The sequence below is a fragment of the Ambystoma mexicanum genome, chromosome 8, assembly GCF_040938575.1.
Source record: "Ambystoma mexicanum isolate Mex_15411 chromosome 8, UKY_AmexF1_1, whole genome shotgun sequence".
Taxonomy (NCBI): Eukaryota; Metazoa; Chordata; class Amphibia; order Caudata; family Ambystomatidae; genus Ambystoma; species Ambystoma mexicanum.
This window is the reverse complement of record NC_090929.1, coordinates 1511909956-1511931522: the sequence shown is the minus strand read 5'-3', so window position 1 is coordinate 1511931522 and position 21567 is coordinate 1511909956. Positions and strand designations below refer to the sequence as shown.

Here is a 21567-nt window from a genome sequence, read left to right as displayed (position 1 = left end):
TAGTGTGCTCAACACCAGGAGTATGCCCAGTACGAGCAATGTTGATGATCAGCACAGTAATAAATGAAGTTGTGGTGCGAGGGGTACCCATTGATATAAGCATGTTCATATATGGTATCAAGGTGTTAGCACGAGTGGTGCCAGAGATAACGAGAAAAGAATGGAGAACACCATCAGATTTCATATTCCGCCCAATTGCACACACAGACATTGTGCCAGGCACGATAATGTCCGTAGACATTGAGGCAGTTCAAGTATCCAGCAAACGTATTGTGGTCATAGGACTGGAGGCGCAGGGGTGCGAGTGGAGGACTGTGTTATGCATAGACCCAAACATAATGCTACGAGATATAACAGATGAGGAATTGTTCACTGATGGTGAGGATGATGGAAAAATAATAATGGAAATAAGCATGTGATATTATGGTCCGATACAGAGAGGTACATAACCCATTGATGGCTAGCGTTAAAGCCCCACCGACTATATTTGAGGAAGACATGACAAAAGTAGCACCTGAAATTTGGACCATCGGGCCCCACGATGTAGGGCTGCTACATGAGGTGACACCAATTAAAATAAAACTCAAACCAGGTGAAATGCTGCCGAGAGCAAAACAATATCCCATATCAAAAGAAGTGGAGGAGGGAATTAGAGAGACCATAAATGCACTCCTGAAACAAGGCATCATAGTGCCATCAACCTCCCCATGTAATACAGCGATTTTCCCGATCAAAAAAGCAAATGGAGGGGCGTGGAGGATGATCCAAGATCTTCGCCCACTCAATGACGTCATTCAAAAAGAGTTCCCATTAGTGCTGCCTAACCCGGCATCAATATTGTGCAGTGTGCCAAAAGAATCAACATGTTTTACTGTAATTGACTTGAAGAACGCTTTCTTCTCCATACCACTCGACCCAGGATCCCAGTACCTGACAGCGTTCACAATAGGGAACAACAGATATAAACACCGCCGACTCCCGCAAGGGTATTGTGAAAGCCCCAGCATTTTTAACAGGGTGTTACGGGAAGACATTAGAAACATAGATGTAGAGAGCACCATTATTCAATATGTAGACGATTTGCTCGTCTGTAGCCATACAGAAGAAAAGTATCGAGAAGACTCGATAGCACTACTGAATGTCTTAGCTGCCAAAGGATACAAGGTAGACAAAGGGAAATTGCAATACTGCCATGCCGAGGTTGTATACCTCGGTCAGTTAATCTCAAAAGATGGGAAGCGAATACTCCCAGACAGTGCAGCTACTATACGCAACATAATACCAAAAACTGTGAAAGACATGCAAAAATGTCTTGCCATTTGTAATTATTGCCGAGCATGGATCCTTGATTACGCGGCATATACATGCCCCCTACTACAAGCATTAAAAGAGGCACAGAAGAATAGGGCGACAATAAAATGGATGCATGAAATGATAATACAGTACTCGAAATTAAAAGACCTCATCGCTGACGCCCCAGTCCTCGCGAACCCAGATTATGAGAGGGAATTTTTCTTGTTTTCACACTGCAATGGGACACTGATGACAGCAGTACTGACACAGAAGACATCACTAGGTCACAAACCATTGGCTTGCTACAATGGGAAACTAGATCCAGTAATGCAAGGTCATTTCGCGTGCGAACAGGCCCTCGCAGCTGCAGCCTTCGCGATTGAAAAAAGCGCCACCATTGTCATGGGATGTTCGGTAACGCTATATGCGGAGCATTCCCCGTTTGCCATCCTTGAGCGATCAAAATCAACACTAACAACACAACGAGCAACAGCATATGAAGTAATAATTTCAAGCCCCAACATACAAGTTGTGAGGAGCAAGACAGTGAACCCAGCAACATTTATTACAGAGCCATGCCCGGCAGAGAACATACAAGAACACGATTGTGCCACATATGAGGGGGAAGGTGACGACATCCCTAAAGCAAGTGAGAATGACCTACAGGAGGGAGAAATATATTTCATAGATGGGTCAGCATCAATAAACCCCGAGACAGGGGAAAAACACGTTGGAATGGCGGTAGTGCGCATGGAACAAGATGAATATGAGACAATTGTGCAAAGGCGCCTTCCATCCCATTAATCAGCACAGGCAGCAGAATTAACTGCCTTGATTGAAGCCCTGCGCACAGCCAAAGGCATATATACTCAGACTCAGCGTATGCACTACCACGGTGCACTCAGGGCTGTCACGGTGGCGTAGAAGAGGATTCAGGAGGGCAGACGGTTCTCCGGTACAGCATGCAACATTGTTGAATGAACTGATAGATGCATTAGCAGTACCATCGGTAGTGGCAGTGGTGAAATGCCAAGCTCATACCAACAAGACGCAATCTCATTGGGAAACGCGGCAGCCGACGCAGCCGCGAAGGAGGCCTCGTATTTCAATGTGACACCAACACTTGAGTGCATCACAAAAGCAACCACCACAGACCCACGAGAGGAAGCATATAATAATACCCCAATAGCGCAGATAATAGAGTTACAAAAATGAGCGTCCCAAGAGGAGCAAGAACTGTGGAGCAAACGGGGATGTACACAATCAGCCACAGATCTCATTTGGAGACAAGAGACGACAGGAAAGGTTGTAATGCCCATAGAGTTACTAGAAGCAGCATTCCAAAAGTTGCATTTCCCCGGCCATGTAGCAAAGCAACACATTGCTGCAGACATTCAGGAACACTGGTTCGTCCCCAATTTACAAGAGCACCTGTCAAAATTCATTGTAGAATGTATAACATGCCAAACATATGGTTCTGGAATGACATTAAGAACACTGCGTGGTACCTTGCCCAGACCAACAGGACCATTTAGAGAGCTCCACATAGACTATGCTGATATGGGAGAGCGGTGTAACGGAGCAAGATATTTGATTGTGGTGGTGTGCCCCTTTTCAAGGTGGGTGGAAGCGGGCCCATGTCCCCACCCAGATGCGAAATGTGCGGCCAAGTTCCTTGTGTGGGAGGTGTTTTCACGATGGGGGATATGCGATGTGATTAGATCAGATAACGGCACGCACTTTGTGAATGACCTCTTTAAGGAAGCGACATCACTTTTGGGGGTGAAGCACAAATTATGCTCAATTTATCACCCAATGGCGAATGGAGTGGTAGATAAGATCAACGGATTATTGAAGAGTAAGTTGTCTAAATTGTGTAACACATTGAAAAATAACTGGGTTTATTGCTTGCCCCTAGCACTGTTCCAACTCAGGACGCAACCGTGTAAAGACCACCATTTGAGCCCCCACGAAATTGTAACTGGGAGGAGAATACACACGCCAGTATTCCCGATTAGAAGAGCATCGGATGCACACAGGGCTGCCACAGTGCTGGGGGAAGAGTTGAAGGAATACCTAACCCAGTTAACATGCGCAGTACGCAGCACAGTGTGACAAATAGTGCCGCCTTTTACTGAAAATGTGATGACTGATACTACGACACCGGCCACAGATAGGTCAAGCGGGCCACTAATGCCGGGGGCACATGTGTATGTCCGCAGCTTTGTGAGAAGGTGGAATTCACACAGGTTTCATGGCCCCTACGAGGTTATTTGTAGTACACCCACTGCGGTGAAGGTGAAGAGATTGAAGTATTGGGTGCACTTATCCGATGTGAGGAGGGCACACAGTAGTACAATCCCCCAGGAGGAGCAAGACAGCGCTACTGGGACAACAAATGAGGGTGAAGGAAAATAACAAAAGAGTCAGTAAAAGAATATGCAGAGATAAAAATGATATGTATTTTGTTCTGCACAGCTTACTTCCTCCTTCTTTCTTTTCTGTCTCTTCCCCCCCTCTCCTCTTCAATTGGCCAGCATATTGTCTATATACCTCACCTATCTCTCCCCCTTTATCTCCCACCTTCATTTTTTTGATGGTTGTCTCTACAGCAAATACATGAACAATAGAGTAACAGAACAAGCCTGACTGAAAATAATGATTAAACGTGAAGTTGAACAAGAATGGAAATATTGTGATGACTTAACGAATTTATATCGCCCAACCAGATGAACAATGGCCCAACGACCCACGATCGGAGAGAGCGAATTAATGTTAGATAGCGATAGGGTCGCCATTAGGGCTAAAAAGTTCAGTGATGTTGAATGCGTTTTGAAATGTGCCGCAATTTTTATGTCAGTAATGTTGTTTTTTGCAGCTTGGTACTATACCCTTTTATCTCTTGTTGATGACATGCAAAGGGAGCGGGGCTAACATGATAAGAGAAGGATTGCAAATGATATGGACTGGGGTGAAGACTATATGGCAGGAGTCACATGAAATTAATGTTAACAAAACAGATGGATTGCAACCCTCAGAATACATCACTGTGGGATCAACAAGTGTGTCAGTGTTACATTTCGATGTAAATATGAGTAATGCTTATGGATATAATGAATATGATCGAGTTTATTATTGGATAAATGATTTAATTAACACTAGTACTAATGCACAGACAACCATACACTCTACCTCACACAATATTGCTGCTACTGATGATGATACATATGCCATATTGAATAGTAATGATACAACATGGGCTGGGATGTTTCCAATACATTACAAAAGGGTGAAAAACAATGATCAGGAAGGGACGAGGAGGAGAAAAAGGGGGGCAGGAGGGAAAAGATACGACATCTATCATGACCTGGGGTTAGATGAAATAGAAGATCCCCGCCACCCTGATCAATCAAATAAATGGTATTCTAACATGAGTGCCACGGCAAAGCAAGCAACAAATGAGAGCTGCTATGTCTGTTCACTCATCCCGCACGCATCAGGAACACCTAAAATGTTAGTACCACAGGAAGTGCCCTTGTCGGAGGCCCAATGTTTAATTCATCTGGTTTTATGCAGAATAAAAAGCACATTCCAGGCGCACACTGTCACTTTGGAAAAGCTGGAGAATGAGAAAACATGCACAAGCCAGCGCCAAGGAGTAATTTGCCTCGAGGAACCATTTCTTATCATCAAGGGGACACGATTTGCAGAAAATAAATGGCACGAAGAAACAATACAATGCAAAGCCGAAGCGCTTCGAGGCCTACCAAATGATACTTTTCAATGGATAAAAGGGGCATGTGACCCCATCTGGTCGCAACATGTCGCAAAGCTAACATGGGTCACAGCATTAGAAAAACCTATCAAAATACAAAAAGAAGTGCCACATGAACTGTGTTTCCGTGGGGAAGGGAAAGTGAACATGGGGGAAGCAAGGAGATGTAACAGAAGAGTAATAATTCCGACATGAAGAAAGACACAGCTGCACTAATGGAGATGTATTGGGTTTGCGGCAAACAAGCTTACCTGCACCTCCCCGCATCGTGGAAAGGAACTTGTGCTTTAGCGACACTCCACACAGCCCTGATGGTAATACCAGAGAGCCACATCCAAGGGGCAGCAGAGCAATCGGCTGGCATATCGGCAGCAGGGCAATCGGCTGAACCATCGGCAGCGCCCCAACTAATGAGAACAGAAGCTCCAGCATATGAACTATTGTCAGAATATGATTGACACAAAGTAAAAGATTGTCATGATGCCTACCCCCGGGGACCCAGACCAAGTCCAGCAACCCCGGAAGCAGGCATCAAGTTACCCAGAGCAAGCCCAACAACCCCCGCTAGGGGCTATTTGGGTGCAGTCCTGGCACCGATTGGCACCAGGCTCATATGGAGAGAAAACTTACCTGATGCAGACCATGCTGCAAACTTACCTGATGCAGACCATGCTGCAAGAGCTCCAAGCCAAACAAGGCTTGGAAGGGACTATTTTACCTAGGGACTATTTTTTTACTCAGGTGGGGCTGGGGAGGAATACTTACCTGGGACTACTTTGGAGGCTATTTAAACCACGCCCGAAGAGCAGCACACGCTTCGCGTTATTCTGCATCCAGCAGCGTAACGCTCACCGTGCCTGCAAGTCTGCATCCAGTCTTCTGCCACGCCCGCCTCGAGTTTGGAGCTCCTAGAGAAAGAAGGAGAAAAGGTTAGAATAAGAGCAATACCTTTGATCCTTACCTGAATTCCCGATCCATCGCGCCTTCGAGCTGGAAGAAAGATGTTATTTTATGCGTGTCGCCTCGCCTGCTGCAGCGCCGCGCTAAACTCACCGGCCTTCGCAGCATCTTCACATTTCACCACATCCTCCTGCATGTTACTGCCGCACTCCGGCACCTAAGGAGAAGACAAGAACAGCAAGGTGAGCCAAGGGAATACACAGAGGAATACCCCCCATAGACTTACCTGATTTTACCACCGGGGGTACTATTCTTCTTCATGGGTCGGCGCAGCTTCCACTGCATCCTAGCCGAACCCCGGCCCCTAAGGGGAAACAAAAGGACAGCAAGGTGAAACAAGAGACAAACAAGGGGAAACCTCATCACCACAATAGACTTACCTGATTTTACCGCCGGAGGCATTATTCCCCGAGACTTCATACTTTCTCTCAGCGCCTGAATAAGGGAGAAAGCAACAGGTTACATATGGACATTATTTTATCGAACTGTGTTGGATAATACAAATCCTTACCAGAATATTACCGGTTGCCACGAGGAACTCTTCAGTAGGGTCAAGCTGCAACCTGCAAGGAATCGGACAAGAGTGAAAGTCAGGCATTTGAACTCTTACGAACTACATACTTACGGCGTCTTGCCGGGAATATCAGAGTAAATATTGTACTGAAACTCACCAATTCCTTCGAGCCAGTGAAGCAACTGGTTATCTACGCGCCCCTGCGCTCAATGCAGGATGGAGAGCTCATCTTTTCAAATCATCAGTTGAGACTATAAGAGGGAACATCCAAGGTGATCAGTGGGGAGAACATCGGGGTGGAGGGATTTACGCTCAACTCCACGGAGGTTAATTCCCTTTCTCCACTTGCAGAAGAATATTCCTACAGGCCAAGCAAACGAAGCTAGGTGAGCCAGTCCAGTCCGTCATCTCGGCCCTCTGCGTCACATTGGTGGAGACCGCAGCAGTCCAGTCCAGATCGACGCCTCTGTGGGAGCCAGGTGAGCGTAACAGAACGCGAAGCCTACCCACAAATTCCCACCCGGGCGTTATGGATACCTCAGAGACTGACCAATTGGCCCAATTACTAGGGGAACTGAGGGCTGAAGTGCATTCCGCCCATCAAGAAACCAATGCTCTTAGGAGAGAACTGATTTTGTCAAAGGAGCGAACTGATGATCTTGCTAAGCAACTATTGCAAAGCCAGGCTGGACAAGCACCCATACCTGGTTCCGGGGGAAATCCAGCTCCTGTGTTATCGAGTAACCCTGTGCAAATAAACCTACCAGGACATATTCCATTAGCCCCACCCGAACGCTTTGCCGGAGATCCCAAAAGGTTTGCCGTGTTTATGAACCAATGCCGCTTACACTTTTTATGCAGACCTGGAGCCTTCCCAAACGATCAAGCCAAGGTAGCCTTTGTATTGTCATATCTCAGCGGCAGCGCAGCCGATTGGTCAATTCCACTAGTTACTCAGGATGACCCAATTCTTCGGGATTTTCAGGGCTTTCAAACTAGCATGGAAAGACTATTTGCCCGGCACTCCCAAGGGCAGGCCCTGGATAACGAACTTTTGTCCCTACAACAGGGTAACCAGGACCTTCTATCCTACATAGCGACCTTTAATAGGTTAATAGTGGAAACTGGATGGCCTGAGGTAAAACGAATCACGTTATTTCATCGAGGGCAACTCAAGGATGTCTTGGCTCAAGTCGTGAACCCACCTCAAGACTGCGCTGAATATATAGACTTAGTGGTCCAGTTAGATCACAGACTTCAGAACAGAAAGGCTGATCGAGCCAAGTTTGAGAATCGGGTGTTGGTCAAAACCCACGCTAACCCCAAAAGGAGCAGATGCTTCAGAACCCGTGCAAATCGGAGGGGTTAAAGGACCCTTAACCCAGAAGGAAAGAAAAAGGAGACGGCAAATGCAATTGTGTCTATATTGTGGAACTTCTGGACATTTTCTACGGGATTGCCCTGTAAAACCACCCAAGAAGGTGGTAGGAGCTGCTGATAAAAGCCATATGGAGTCAGACACTGGAAACGACCACGCCCGACAAGCGTAGAGGTCGGCTTGCCGAGCTTGAAGAAGGATACTCAGACCTCGCATTTCATCATACCAATGGTTGTCGTAGATCCAGGGCAGCCATCGCGTATGCACGCAGTAAGGGCATACATTGATAGCGGGGCCATAGGAAACGATGTGGACTATGAATTGGCTTCCAGGATGAATCTACCTCTCTGCCGAAAAACCACCTCAGATGTCATCACCACAGTCGATGGAACTGAAATTGCCTCTGGGCCTGTAACTCATTCCACCGCAGAGATGACACTATTGGGTCAGGATGGGCATCGAGAGACTATTGTGTTTGATCTAATCAAAGCCCCACAGTTCCAAATAATACTGGGGATACCTTGGTTGGAAACACATAATCCTTGTATTGATTGGCGAGAGAACAGAATAACCTTCCCGGATTGTGCACAAACCTGTTACCCAAAGAAAAATCAGAACGCAGGCCTGGCCACAGTAACCACAGCAGTCATGCAACTACCTCCAGAATACCAAGAATTCCAGGATGTCTTCCAAAAGGAACAGGCAAACACCTTACCTCCTCAAAGATCGTACGATCGTCAAATCGATCTCATACCCGGTGCACAACCCCCTTGTAGCAGGATCTATGCCCTTACGGAACCTGAGAACCTTCAGCTACGACAATACTTAGACCAGTACCTTGCCAATGGCTTTATTCACCCATCCAAGTCCCCTGCATCTTCAGCTTTGTTCTTCGTACCCAAAAAGGAAGATGACCTCAGAACGTGCATAGAGTACCGCGCATTTAACCAGATAACTGTTAAGAACTGATACCCGTTGCCTCTGATCCCTGAACTACTAGACCAAGTGAAGGACGCTTGTATATACACTAAATTAGATCTCCGGGGGGCATACCATCTGGTACGTGTAAAAGAGGGCGACGAATGGAAGACTGCTTTCCACACCAAGTATGGGTTATTCGAATACCAGGTGATGCCTTTCGGGTTGTGCAATGCACCAGCAGCCTTCCAATACTTCATGAACAATGTCCTTCGTGAACTCATTGACGTTTGTGTTGTCGTGTAAATGAATGATATTCTTGTATACTCCTCTTCAGAATCTGACCATGTGAAGCACGTCCGAGCAGTCCTTGAGAAATTGCGCCAGCACAAACTATATGCAAAACTAGAAAAATGCGTTTTTCATGCCACAGAAGTTGAATTCCTTGGGTTTATCCTGACCCCGAAGGGAGTCAGGAATGGACTCACGAAAGGTGGACGCAATCCTTAAGTGCCCATCACCAAGTTCAGTTAAAGGAGTACAAAGCATGCTCGGCTTTGCCAATTTCTACCGCAGATTCATCCCAGATTTTTCACATGTCGTACATCCCATCACAGCACTCTAAACGCTTTATGTGGACTGAAGAAGCTGAAAATGCCTTCCAAGAGCTGAAAGCGAAATTCACGTCTGCACCTGTGTTAAAGCACCCGCGCCCTGAACTTCCATACATAGTGGAAACTGATGCATCCAGTCTAGCCATGGGAGCTGTCCTGTCTCAAAAGGACCCTGAAACTGGCCAGCTTCACCCAGTAGCATTTTGGTCCAGAAAGTTCTCAGCACCCGAGTTAAACTATGCGGTTACCGACAAGGAGTTATTAGCCATTAAATCTGCCTTCAAGGCTTGGCAGCACTATCTTCTCGGTGCCAGGCATACCATTACTGTGATCACCGATCACCTGAATTTACAGTATTTAAAAACAGCCAAGGCCCAATCGTCACGTCAACTCCGATGGGCATTGTTCTTTGCCAAGTTCAATTTCGTGATAACCTATTGACCAGGTTGTAAGAATGGTAAAGCAGACGCCTTATCCCGAATAGGGATGGGAGAGGTAGAAGTGAACCCAGAACCAGTACCTATAATTTCCGAACAAAGGATTCTTGGCATGACTACTCTACAGACACTAGAGGACATTCATGTAAAGATCCAGCAACTCTTTGATCCTACAGCCCTGCAGGACTGGGTAAAGAAAGGCCCAGACTACTCTGTCATCAATGATCTGCCTTATTACCAAGGGCGGCTATTTCTGCCACACAAGGAACTACAAGAGCTAGTCATTTCCCGTTATCATGATACCCTAATGGAGGGGCACCCAAGTATTGCAAGAACTGAAGCTAAAATTCAATTCTGGTGGCCCACCTGGCGAAAGGATATTAAATCATTTGTCATGTCTTGTGGCATTTGCACCCAAAACAAAAGTCAAAAGAAAAAACCTGGACTCTTACAACCTTTAGACATTCCGCCTACACCATGGCACACCTTATCGTTAGACTTTATTACCGATCTACCTCCTTGTAATGGGTTTAACACCATTCTAGTTATTGTGGATCTTTTTTCCAAGATGGCCCACTTTATTCCTTTAAAAGGACTACCTTCAGCCTCAATCCTGGCCAAAGAATTCCTCAAAAACATTGTTTGCATACATGGATTTCCGTCCGTGTTGGTCTCTGACCGGGGCAGTCAATTCATTTCACATTTTTGGAAAAAATGCTGTCAATTGGCGCAAATCGATGTGAGGTTATCGACCAGTCACCACCCCCAGACCGATGGTCAAACGGAGAGGACCAACCAGACTCTCGAACAATACCTGCGTTGTATGTTACAACAGACGGAGAGTAATTGGAAAGACATTCTTTGGATCGCTGAATATGCATACAATAATTCAGTACACTCTGGAACTGGACAAAGCCCCTCTTATACCTTATATGGGCACCAACCTCAAACCTCAGACCTTGGCTCACCCCAAGACTTAGAAATGCCCGCAGTGGACCATCTGCACGCTACAATTACACAAGCCTTTAAGGAAGCAACTACACATTTAAAACAGGCGAAAGAAAAATACAAGAAAGATGCTGATCGGCATAGAAGTGATTCTCCACAATACAATACCAAATAGGGGACCAAGTATGGTTAGCCACAAAACATATACCTCTAAAGGGAACACGGACCTTTAACCCCAGATATTTGGGACCTTACTCTATTAAGGCCATTATCAACCCGGTGGCTGTCAAGTTGGACTTACCTGCTAATATGCAAATTCATCCCGTCTTTCATGTGTCACTTTTGAACCCAGTACAACCAGGGACAAGACTTACCAAGCCACCAGACCCCATCCTAGTAGATGGAGAACCCGAATTTGAAGTTAAGAACATCCTGGACTCCAGCTGATAAAGTCAAAACTTTTTTATTTAATCGACTGGAAAGGTTATGGACCACAGGAAAGGTCTTGGGAACCTAGTTGACCATGTTCATGCACCCCGATTGGTGAAACAATTCCACCGAAATTTCCCAGACAAACCGAAACCACAGGGAAGAATGACTTTAGGAGGGGCCTTCGGGGGAGTGCGGTCATGATGCCTACTCCTGGGGACCCAGACCAAGTCCAGCAACCCCGGAAGCAGGCATCAAGTTACCCAGAGCAAGCCCAACAACCCCCGCTAGGGGCTATTTGGGTGCAGTCCTGGTGCCTATGGCGCCAGGCCCATATGGAGAGAAAACTTACCTGATGCAGACCATGCTGCAAACTTACCTGATGCAGACCATGCTGTAAGAGCTCCAAGCCAAACAAGGCTTGGAAGGGACTATTTTACCTAGGGACTATTTTTTTTTAATCGGGTGGGGCTGGGGAGGAATTCTTACCTGAGACTACTTTGGGGGCTATTTAAACCACGCCCGAAGAGCAGCACACGCTTCGTGTTATTCTGCATCCAGCAGCATAACGCTCACCGTGCCTGCAAGTCTGTATCCAGTCTTCTGCCACGCCCGCCTCGAGTTTGGAGCTCCTAGAAATAGGGAGAAAGAAGGAGAAAAGGTTAGAACAAGAGCAATACCTTTGATCCTTACCTGAATTCCCGATCCATCGCGCCTTCGAGCTGGAAGAAAGAAGTTATTTTATGCGTGTCGCCTCGCCTGCTGCAGCGCCACGCTGAGCTCACCGGCCTTCGCAGCATCTTCACATTTCACTGCATCCTCCTGCATGTTACCGCCGCACTCCGGCACCTAAGGAGAAGACAAGAGCAGCAAGGTGAGCCAAGGGAATACAGAGGAATACCCCGCATATACTTACCTGATTTTACCACCGGGGGTACTATTCTTCTTCACGGGTCGGCGCAGCTTCCACTGCATCCTAGCCAAACCCCGGCCCCTAAGGGGAAACAAAAGGACAGCAAGGTGAAACAAGGGACTAACAAGGGGAACCCTCCTCACCACAAAAGACTTACCTGATTTTACCGCCGGAGGCATTATTCCCCGAGACTTCATACTTTCTCTCAGCGCCTGAATAAGGGAGAAAGCAACAGGTTACATATGGACATTATTTTATCGAACTGTGTTGGATAATACAAATCCTTACCAGAATATTACCGGTTGCCACGAGGAACTCTTCAGTAGGGTCAAGCTGCAACCTGCAAGGAATCGGACAAGAGTGAAAGTCAGGCATTTGAACTCTTACGAACTACATACTTACGGCGTCTTGCCGGGAATATCGGAGTCAATATTGTCCTGGAACTCACCAATTCCTTTGAGCCAGTGAAGCAACTGGTTATCTACGCGCCCCTGCGCTCAATGCAGGATGGAGAGCTAATCTTTTCAAATCATCAGATGAGACTATAAGAGGGAACATCCAAGGTGATCAGTGGGGAGAACAGCGGGGTGGGGGGATTTACGCTCAACTCCACGGGTGATTAATTCCCTTTCTCCACTTGCAGAAGAATATTCCTACGGGCCAAGCAAACGAAGCTAGGTGGACCAGTCCAGTCCGTCATCTCGGCCCTATGCGTCACATTGGTGGAGACCGCAGCAGTCCAGTCCAGATCGACGCCTCTGTGGGAGCCAGGTGAGCGTAACAAAGATCCTCCAATTACATCTCATCCGAATCATCGAAACTCCTTGCTGAGATCCCGCAGAAATACAAGCTCTTTTCATCAGCAGAGACATTCTTTGCCTCACTTCTCGCCCCTGGACTAAAAGCGCGAGCAAACGCCAAATGGTTGCAGATCGTGCGCTGGGAGCTCATTCAATTGGCTAACGACACTGAAGAGGGGTTCAATGTGATAAAGATAGAGCTCTGCGCGTTGCGCCTAATGACAATGCAAAATAGATATGTCCTCGATCTCCTCACGGCGATGGACAGTGGTGTTTGCCAAAAAATGGGGGAAGGGGCGTGTTGCACATTCGTGCCAACTGAAGACGCTGATAACGGGACACTCTCCCATGTGATAAACGCAGTGCACAACTTAGGGGAGAGAATGAGAGCGGAAGGAGGAGCAGAAGAAAATACATGGTTCGACAATTTGTTCAGCTGGATACCATCATGGGTAGATGTGGCAATGAAAATACTGATCCCCATTATTGTTTTTATGCTCCTGTTCTTTTGTGTGTGCCAACTGGGACTATGGTGTTGTGAGAAAAGCATGCCAACCTCAGCTATGATGATGGTGACAATGGGCCGACCGACAACGGTAGCTACCATGATAGATGCACAAATGCAAACAGGGGAATACACCACACCACAATACAGAATGACAGCAATATGGGGATATAGTGGATAATTTGCATTACACAACCATATTGCAAGAGAGTTGCAATGGTACCAAGAAGTATGATTAGATCTAGATGGGGATGGAAGTATTTACTTAATGTGTACCCCAGATGAATATGCCAGAAGAGGAAACAGCCTTAGAAGCGTTTGCAGAGCTTGGATGCCCATAAAAAGGTACCCCCGCGTGGAACGAGGCAGTGGCAGAGGTTAAGTACTACCAAAGGGAGAATGAAAAGAATAAAAAGTAGAAGTATCCGTTACTTTAGATGTAACGAAAGGGGGGAATGTGTGGGAGCGAGGGGCCAATGGGCCCCTCTCTACCATCGCTTCTCAGTACAAAACTTGGACCAAGTGCCGATAGTGGTGGGTACGCCCCTCGCCCTTATGCGATACTAACTCTTGGTTATATTCGCGTAGATGGGACCACCGAGCAGGACACAGGGCATCCATTTTCTGTACCCCCTTTCGACTCCATCTTGGTAACTAGGCCTCACTGCGATAGTACAAAATGCATCTCTCCCTTTTGCCCGCCGCTGTAGCTCGGAGCACATGGCCCCCACCCTCGTCCCCACTCCAACTGGAAAACTCTGCGGCTCCATTCTCACGCTGAGGCCGGAGCTGCTTGCAACAAATAATAAATGTAACACATCCCTTTTCCTCTGAGATCACTGTCCTGCATGTGAACCAACATGAGCCAAGCACATAGCTCGTCCATCTCCACAAAAGTGTCCTTGCCCTCTTACCCTCGCCAGTTGAAACTTATTGCCATTCTAACCCTGTGTCCTTGCAAGGCATCCCTTTCATGTGCCAGACTGCCAACCTCGCTATGAAGCCCACCCAACAGACCCCCCAACTAACATTAGACCCCCGTGCAGTATATCGTGCCCAATACTAACAAGTGCCACATACCTGAGATTCTTGTGAGCCTAACCCTATAGTTCAATGACAGTATTATAGTGGTCAAGACCCTTAAACCTGTGACCTGTGTAACCCAAATGTGTGATGGTATAAACCCTTGAGTGATTTGTATAACGACATGATACACTACTGAGAGTCCTTTGATCAACTGTTATTTAGTGCATGCATTACTCAGAATGTATTTTCTTAGCTTAGATAGTGATCACCGTGTTTCAAAGCGACCTGACCTTCACCCATCCGGAGCACAAATGTCTGACGTCAATCCACCCGCCAACCAAGCAACCAACCCGGAGAAGAGATGATGCCCACACCTAAGTCACCGCCACGGCTGACCAATCCTGGTCCAACGTAGCATCATATGTTAAAAATGTAGATGTACTATATAAACGTGTTGTAACCTTGATGTGGTCAGAGCGCTCTCAGAGATCGGGATAAACTTTCCTTAAACTCTGGCAGCCTGCGCTTTTGTGCCTTATTCCCTGCCTAGGGAGTGTCTGTTTTATTCATTTTTACACGTGTTAGTCAGGGTGGGCACAAACAGTACTAAGAAACAATATTCCTAATAAAGCCCAAAAGGGGTTCCGTAAAGGTTACTCGACAGTGGATAACATCTTCCTCGTTAATACCCTGGTTGAACAAGCCAATACCTCAAATGGGCTGCCTCTGTATATTCTATATGTTGACTTTTCCTCAGCATTCAATATGGTGAACAGAAACATGCTGTGGGAAACATGTGAGCGTATGGGCATGCCTACACAGCTGCTCTATATTTGTAGTTGATGTATGAGCAAAACAGCACCACAGTAAGGCTGAATAACATGGGCCTAATGTTCGATTCCATACCTGACAGGATGGGAGTAATAAAGGGCTGTGCCCTGTGTTAGGGAGGATTCTCTTATAAGGCTCATTTTCCCAACCTAGTGAGTCCCCCAGCAGCTTTGCTGGATTTTTTGGGGTTTGTTTTTTTCTCCTTCTAAGAGTGAGACTCTTTTCCTCCCACTCTTAGGCATGATTTGAGGTATATCTTTGACTTTTTTGTGTGCTTATGGGCTATGGGGTTTTTTACTCCATAGGGTATCATCTGTTTTAGTGTATGTGCTACACAGCACCCTCAGTGCAGTAACACAGGGGTGTCATAGTGACCCCCAAACAGACTCCATACCCTGGGACTGACTACGGTCTCCCAGGGCATGTAAAGTCACCATTGACTTTACTAGTCCAAAATTGTGAACAGAACCAGTACAAACCATCATATTGTGGAAGTGCTGGAAGGGGTTAATTCGATTGCCCCTGGGTCTGTTTCCAAGGGGGCACAGTCCAGTCCCCCCTTGACGAGTTTCTGGCTGGTGGCAGTGGTTACCACGCAAAATATTCCACCGGAATATTTCCTATGGGATTTTCCCATTGATTTTAAACGCACCACTTTTTTGGTGCAATGTTAAAGATACCGCCGGTTTATTTATTTAATATAAAATCACTAGTTGGGTCTTTTTGCCAGAACTCTTTTCTAAAATGGCGTTCATGTCCGTCTCTGTAACTCCAACCAAGGTCGACCCTTTGTTCCACTTTTTGGCGGGCTTCTCCACAGAAGCCCTCCATCTGGTGCCACTCTGTCTGGGTTCCACAGGATGTGTGGGTGGGGGAATGGGCACCCTGGACTGCGTTGCCTTAGCAACTCAAGTCGCACTCTGTTCTGATTGGCCCAGTGGTGTATGAGTGACAGCTAGGCTGTTGAATGGGGGGGTTTTCTGCATAAAAGCAGGGCTTTTGGGACTGGAACTTCAGAAGTCGCCACAGGACCTAAGAAATCCAAAGAGGGGAGGAGCTGAGCCATCTGCAACGATGACACCACCAGTGGAGCCCTGCTGCAAAGACCTCACCACTTTCCCGATGACAAGAGAAGATCTTCTGCTGAAAGAGTCTTCCTCCTCTGAGCTGGTGGGATCAACCAGTTCGCCATTTCGCCTTCCAGGACGTCTCTTGGTCTAATCGCCCGTGCCAAGCACCTCAGTGGCCGGATAACCAAGCTTCACCACTGTGACTGCGAATAAAAGGAACGCACCTTTTAACCGACTAACTCCATGGCTGGTCTCTTCCCTGGGCAGTGCAACGACTCCAAGTTTCCTCCTCGACGAGATCCTCTCTTCCCCTGGTCGAAACCACGAACTGCACCCGCTGCCAGGAACAACTGCCACCGCTGGAGCTTCCCCAACGTTAAAGGTACTGTGTTCCACCTGGCCTCCCCTTCTACGGTTTGCTAAAGGTGACCCTTAAATCCTTGGCTTTCCAACTGGGTTGGCCCCCAGACATTCTAACTTTACCTTCTGAATCAACCCAACCTCTTTTGAACATTTTTACAAAGACTTGAATGCATTTCCAAACTGTGTGATCTTGGGCACATTTCACCTTGCTCCATTTAAAGTGGACCTGGCCTATGAACTTTGGCTCTACAGTAGACTCTGCCTTCACTAACTTGTTTTGGTCTTATAAAAGTGTTGGAAACTGTTTTATTTTCATGACCTGCCCTTTTCTCTCCCTTTTACTTAATTATTGGAGTGCCATCTAAGTTACACGCTCGCATCTGTTTTGACACATAGTGGTGTTTTGACTTAGACTTGTCTAATAATTCTTAAGGGAGGTGTGTATACTTTTCTGACTGTGTTTGAACTTGCTTTGATTTATAGTGCTAGTGTATTTCCTTAAGTGTGTGTTAAATAAATAATTATATACTTTTGATACCAAGCTCTGGTCAGTTTTTGATTGCTCTATTGTGTTTTTGGCCCTATTGTGTATCCTCTGTATACTGCCCTACTCTTCTTGAGAGAAGTCTGACTGCTCAACCACAGCTACCAGGTAAATCTGGGTGGTACAGACTGCTACCAATTGGGTTTACTGCTTACTCCTGTAGTCTTAATCGTCTTGCAGTGTTCCCCAAGGGATCTGCACAGGATTCTGCCCAACACCCTGGCCCCCCATGTTTTTCAATTTATTTATGGCCGACTTTGGTGATATTTTCACTGATAAAATGAATGCTTTCCCCAGGATCGGCGTAAATAAGCTGGGTTGCATCTGTTATGCAGATGATGATGTTATTTATGACAACACCTATATCGGAATCTGCAATAGTGCAAGAGTGGTGTGCTCGTATGCTGAACAGAATGGCTTGAAAATTAACATAGATAAGACACAATTCATGGCCATCGGGCACATGAGAAGTAACAAAATCTCTATCTCCTGCAGTATAGGCTCCATCAAAAGGGTAAATTCCTATAAATACCTTGGCCATGAAGGGGTATCAAATAATAAAGGGGGCCAATGAAAAACTACAGCAAAATAGAAGAACTAAGGTTCTCTCTACCATGTGGATGATTTCATCTTTCCCCAAAAGAACAGCTGGATATAGCTTGCTTGGCATTCGTACCATTTATAAACAGAAATTGGCTACCGCCTTTCTGTATGGTCTGGAGGTATCATTTAGAGACTGGACTCCATGGGCCGATAAGATCGAAGACCTTGTTTGACGTAGATTCCTGGGTTTAAGCAATTATACACCTGTTGAGGCCATTAGGTTGGAAATGGAACTAATCTCCCTTATTACCCTATTTGAGCAAGGCTTTACTTAAAGATCATGTTTTCATCTCTGGACTCTTTTTTTGTGAACACTGCAAATTCCCCTGGCCAAATGGTATAAATGTGAACTTGAATAAATTCACAGATAAATGTACATTTTTTTTTGACAAGCTATGCTGGACCCCGAGTTGGAAATATGCGGAAGGTGCCCTGCTTAAATCCTTGAAAAACACAGCCGAGAATGTTCGGTGAAAAACCATGAGAAGGTTGCAAGTATGAAATCCTTGTCAACCTTCTCTAGGATGCCTTTTAACTATCAAGAAACCCTTGGTTATCTTAGACTTTGCCCGTCTAGGAAAGTCCGCCGGATATTTATGAATATTAGGCTAAATCGGCTTGATGTATTAGAAATCAGGGGTGCGTGGGCTAAAACCCCAATTCATGAGAGAACCTGTAGAATTTGCTATGATAGACAGGAAGTGGAATCAGCTAGGCATGTACTCACAGGTTGCTCAGGAAGGACTTCTATCTATGAACACTATTACTGTAAATTTGTGGAAGATCTGGATGAAATAACCTGTGAATTGTTCTGGCTAAGATGTTTGGCTGGCCAGAGCCTTAGTAAAATTACTGCTGTAACACAGGTTTGGAGCTATGCCGACGAGAAACTACATAAATTTGAGGCAGATACTAAACTATTAGAGGAACTTCATAAATCATGATGTAAGAATGCAATGTTTCTCGTTTTCTGCTTTAACTATTTGAATATATAAGTAGATGCATATGTATGAATTGATATAATTATTGTATGCCTTGTCTATTTGTGTAAGGAGCAATGATATTTTCTTTTATTTGGAATTATTTATGTAATGTGCTAAAGTTTTATCTATGTATGTGTGAAAGTTTTGTTTTCCTAAAAGTGTATTAACAATAAAAAAAAATTAAAAACTACAACATCCAAACAACAGCTGTGGGACAATACTGTTCAGACCCTGTGATGGGTGAGACCACTGGTTAGCGACAATGGCATTACTGGGTGTATAAGATCAAACTGCTGCCACCCATTACTGAAAGGCACACTGAAATAACAGTGGACACTGCACCATTTAAAAAGTAAGCAATGTATTTAGTATTTGACACAATGAAGCAAGCCAGTAAGCCATTACCAAGCACACAGAGGTAACATTGAACACTACACCACTTAACCCACAGGTAACATATTTTGCAGTGGCCTCATTGTAGGCAAGCCAGTAAAGTTTAGGGGCTGTACTGAAAACACAACAAAGCTATTGCACTTCGTAGAGACTGCAAAACACATCTTTAGAGTCTGTGTGAGGTAAATGCAAAACAGCACACCATGCTTTTAAATTATGTTTAAGTCTTTAATTTCAATGTACATCAAATAACAATTTTTCGAGCTTACTGGGCTGCTTGTATATAACTTTAAGACCATGATACATGCAGCGTTAATATGTGAATAATGTATGTCTTCTAATGTACTTCTCAGCACTGCCACAAAGTGCATTTTTAATGTGTACCGTTATGTGCCTTCTCTGCTGCCAGATGTATGCCTCTGCAGATAAGGTGGCCCTCCCAGGCCTGCAGTCTACGCATGCTCTCCATTCCAAAACTGCGTTCTATGCATAGTTACCTAGTTTAAACTGAAAATGATCTATTTTTCTCTCAGAAAGAAATATCCTGATTTAGGGCACAAAATTAAGATTGAATAAGTAGGAGCTAAAAGCAGCTCCTGGGTATCCAGCATTAGCCATCAAACTTCCATAGACCCCTTATGCTTCAAATGTCATATAGATGTTTCCTAATTTTTTGTATGCATGTTCCCAAATGCAGAGTCAAATTAACATAGGAGTGTTTGTTTGGCATCAGCTGGCCTGGGGAGCCAAAACTAGCTCCTGGAGCTGTTTATGTCAAGCTAACCAGACTCTTCTAGGCTATGTGCTCGAGCAAAATAGTTCTCAGCTCCCCTAAATTTCGAACTCTGCTACCCCGTGTGGCTTTTTGTTACTCTGTTTAATCTGTAACCACTCACAGATGGAGAAGTCTATGGCACTTTGAAAGCCAATGCATTGACCCAACTCTGCATAATATTTTCAGCAAGTCCATGAAAAAGTGTCAAATCTTGATTTTGCATATTGAAGCACTGCTCAAACAAAACACTACAATGGAGTAGCATTTTTTTTTCAAATAAATGGAATAGCTGTATGCATTTTACAATGGGGTAAATGGCTATGCTTTATAATGGAAACATTAAGAACTTACAATTGTAATTGGTTATTTATAACGCACTTAACGCTGTTTCTAAGCGCAGACCGGGGGATCGAACCCGTGCGGCTCTACATCGCCTGGCGAGCGCTTTGCCCCTGAGCTATCCTCCCGAGAGTGAATATGTTTTACTTTAATATTAACATGTGACCTTGTGATATTATAACGTGATATAATTAATAATCATTTGCTGTGTAATGTACCATTACCACTGTAGTGTCTCCATGCATATAGCCATGTCCAGGGAAATATGCTGAGGCCACATGGGTTTGCCAGACCCGTGTCTGAATAACACCACACACTTTGTACCAGAGTTCCAGTATCCTCAATACGCCATTTCTAAGAGAGACTTGTGAAAGTGCTACCCTAGGCTGGCCCTCGTACCTCTCTGCTGCAATCGTCCCAGCTTGCTCAGCATGCCGCCGGGGAAGATGGGGATGCTGCTGCTGCACCCCATGGTTTCGAATGCAAAGCATAAGAGGGCCGGGATAATGAGGGCTTCTGTCTCGCTGATGCCAAAGTCTCCGGAATCCCGGCTGAGCTTGCCCGTGCGGCTTCCCTTTCCTCTACCTCCTGGGTTACTACCGGTCTGCTCCTTGACGCCTCCCCTCACGTGTTCACACCTTGCCACTTTAGGTCCAGAGACCTGTTGCAAATCCATTACCCTCTAAGGGAGCTCGTCTTCTTCCGGTGGCACTGGCCCCAGTCCGCGCTAAGGGACTTGGCTGCATGCTGGGCGGGACTGTGAAACAAGATTGTCCCCCTGAAGCCCACCCGGGATCCCGCCCAGGGGCTCGCTGGAAAAAATAGCCCGCCCTCGTTACCTGGCTTGAGCGCGTAAAGCCCCACCTCTGCGCAACACGTTCCCACCCAACATCCCGCGCCCGCGCTAAATTAATGGAATGCTTGGCCTGCAAGAAAGACAATGGCCAGGACGTCTTATGGTGCGTATGTCATCATAACTCCCTCGCAGCCTTCTATTGGCTCATTTACCGCGCGACCTCACGCGTGACGTTCAGGACCCAACGGTCGCTCCTGGGGGGTGGCGGGAACGGAGTACCTCGCGGAAAGAACGAATTAAAGGTGGGGAACGTAGCTCTGCGATTTAGGCCAGTTGTCTGGATTGAGTTGGAGCAGCACA

General features: G+C 45.9%; 1 protein-coding gene across 3 annotated transcripts in view; it reads right to left on the bottom strand.

Annotated features, from left to right (window-relative positions):
- Window positions 1-21334, bottom strand: part of NEURL1 (neuralized E3 ubiquitin protein ligase 1) — a 2006504-nt gene extending 1985170 nt beyond the window's left edge. For 2 of the 3 annotated variants that reach the window (XM_069611712.1, XM_069611713.1), the window contains exon 1: window positions 20811-21325. In XM_069611712.1, coding sequence (XP_069467813.1) covers window positions 20811-21087 — 277 coding nt within the window. In that variant the 5' untranslated portion in view covers window positions 21088-21325. Of the gene's footprint in view, window positions 1-20810 lie in introns of all 3 variants that reach the window. The other variant, XM_069611715.1, reaches the window with a different exon arrangement.
- Between the last annotated feature and the right edge of the window lie 233 nt (window positions 21335-21567).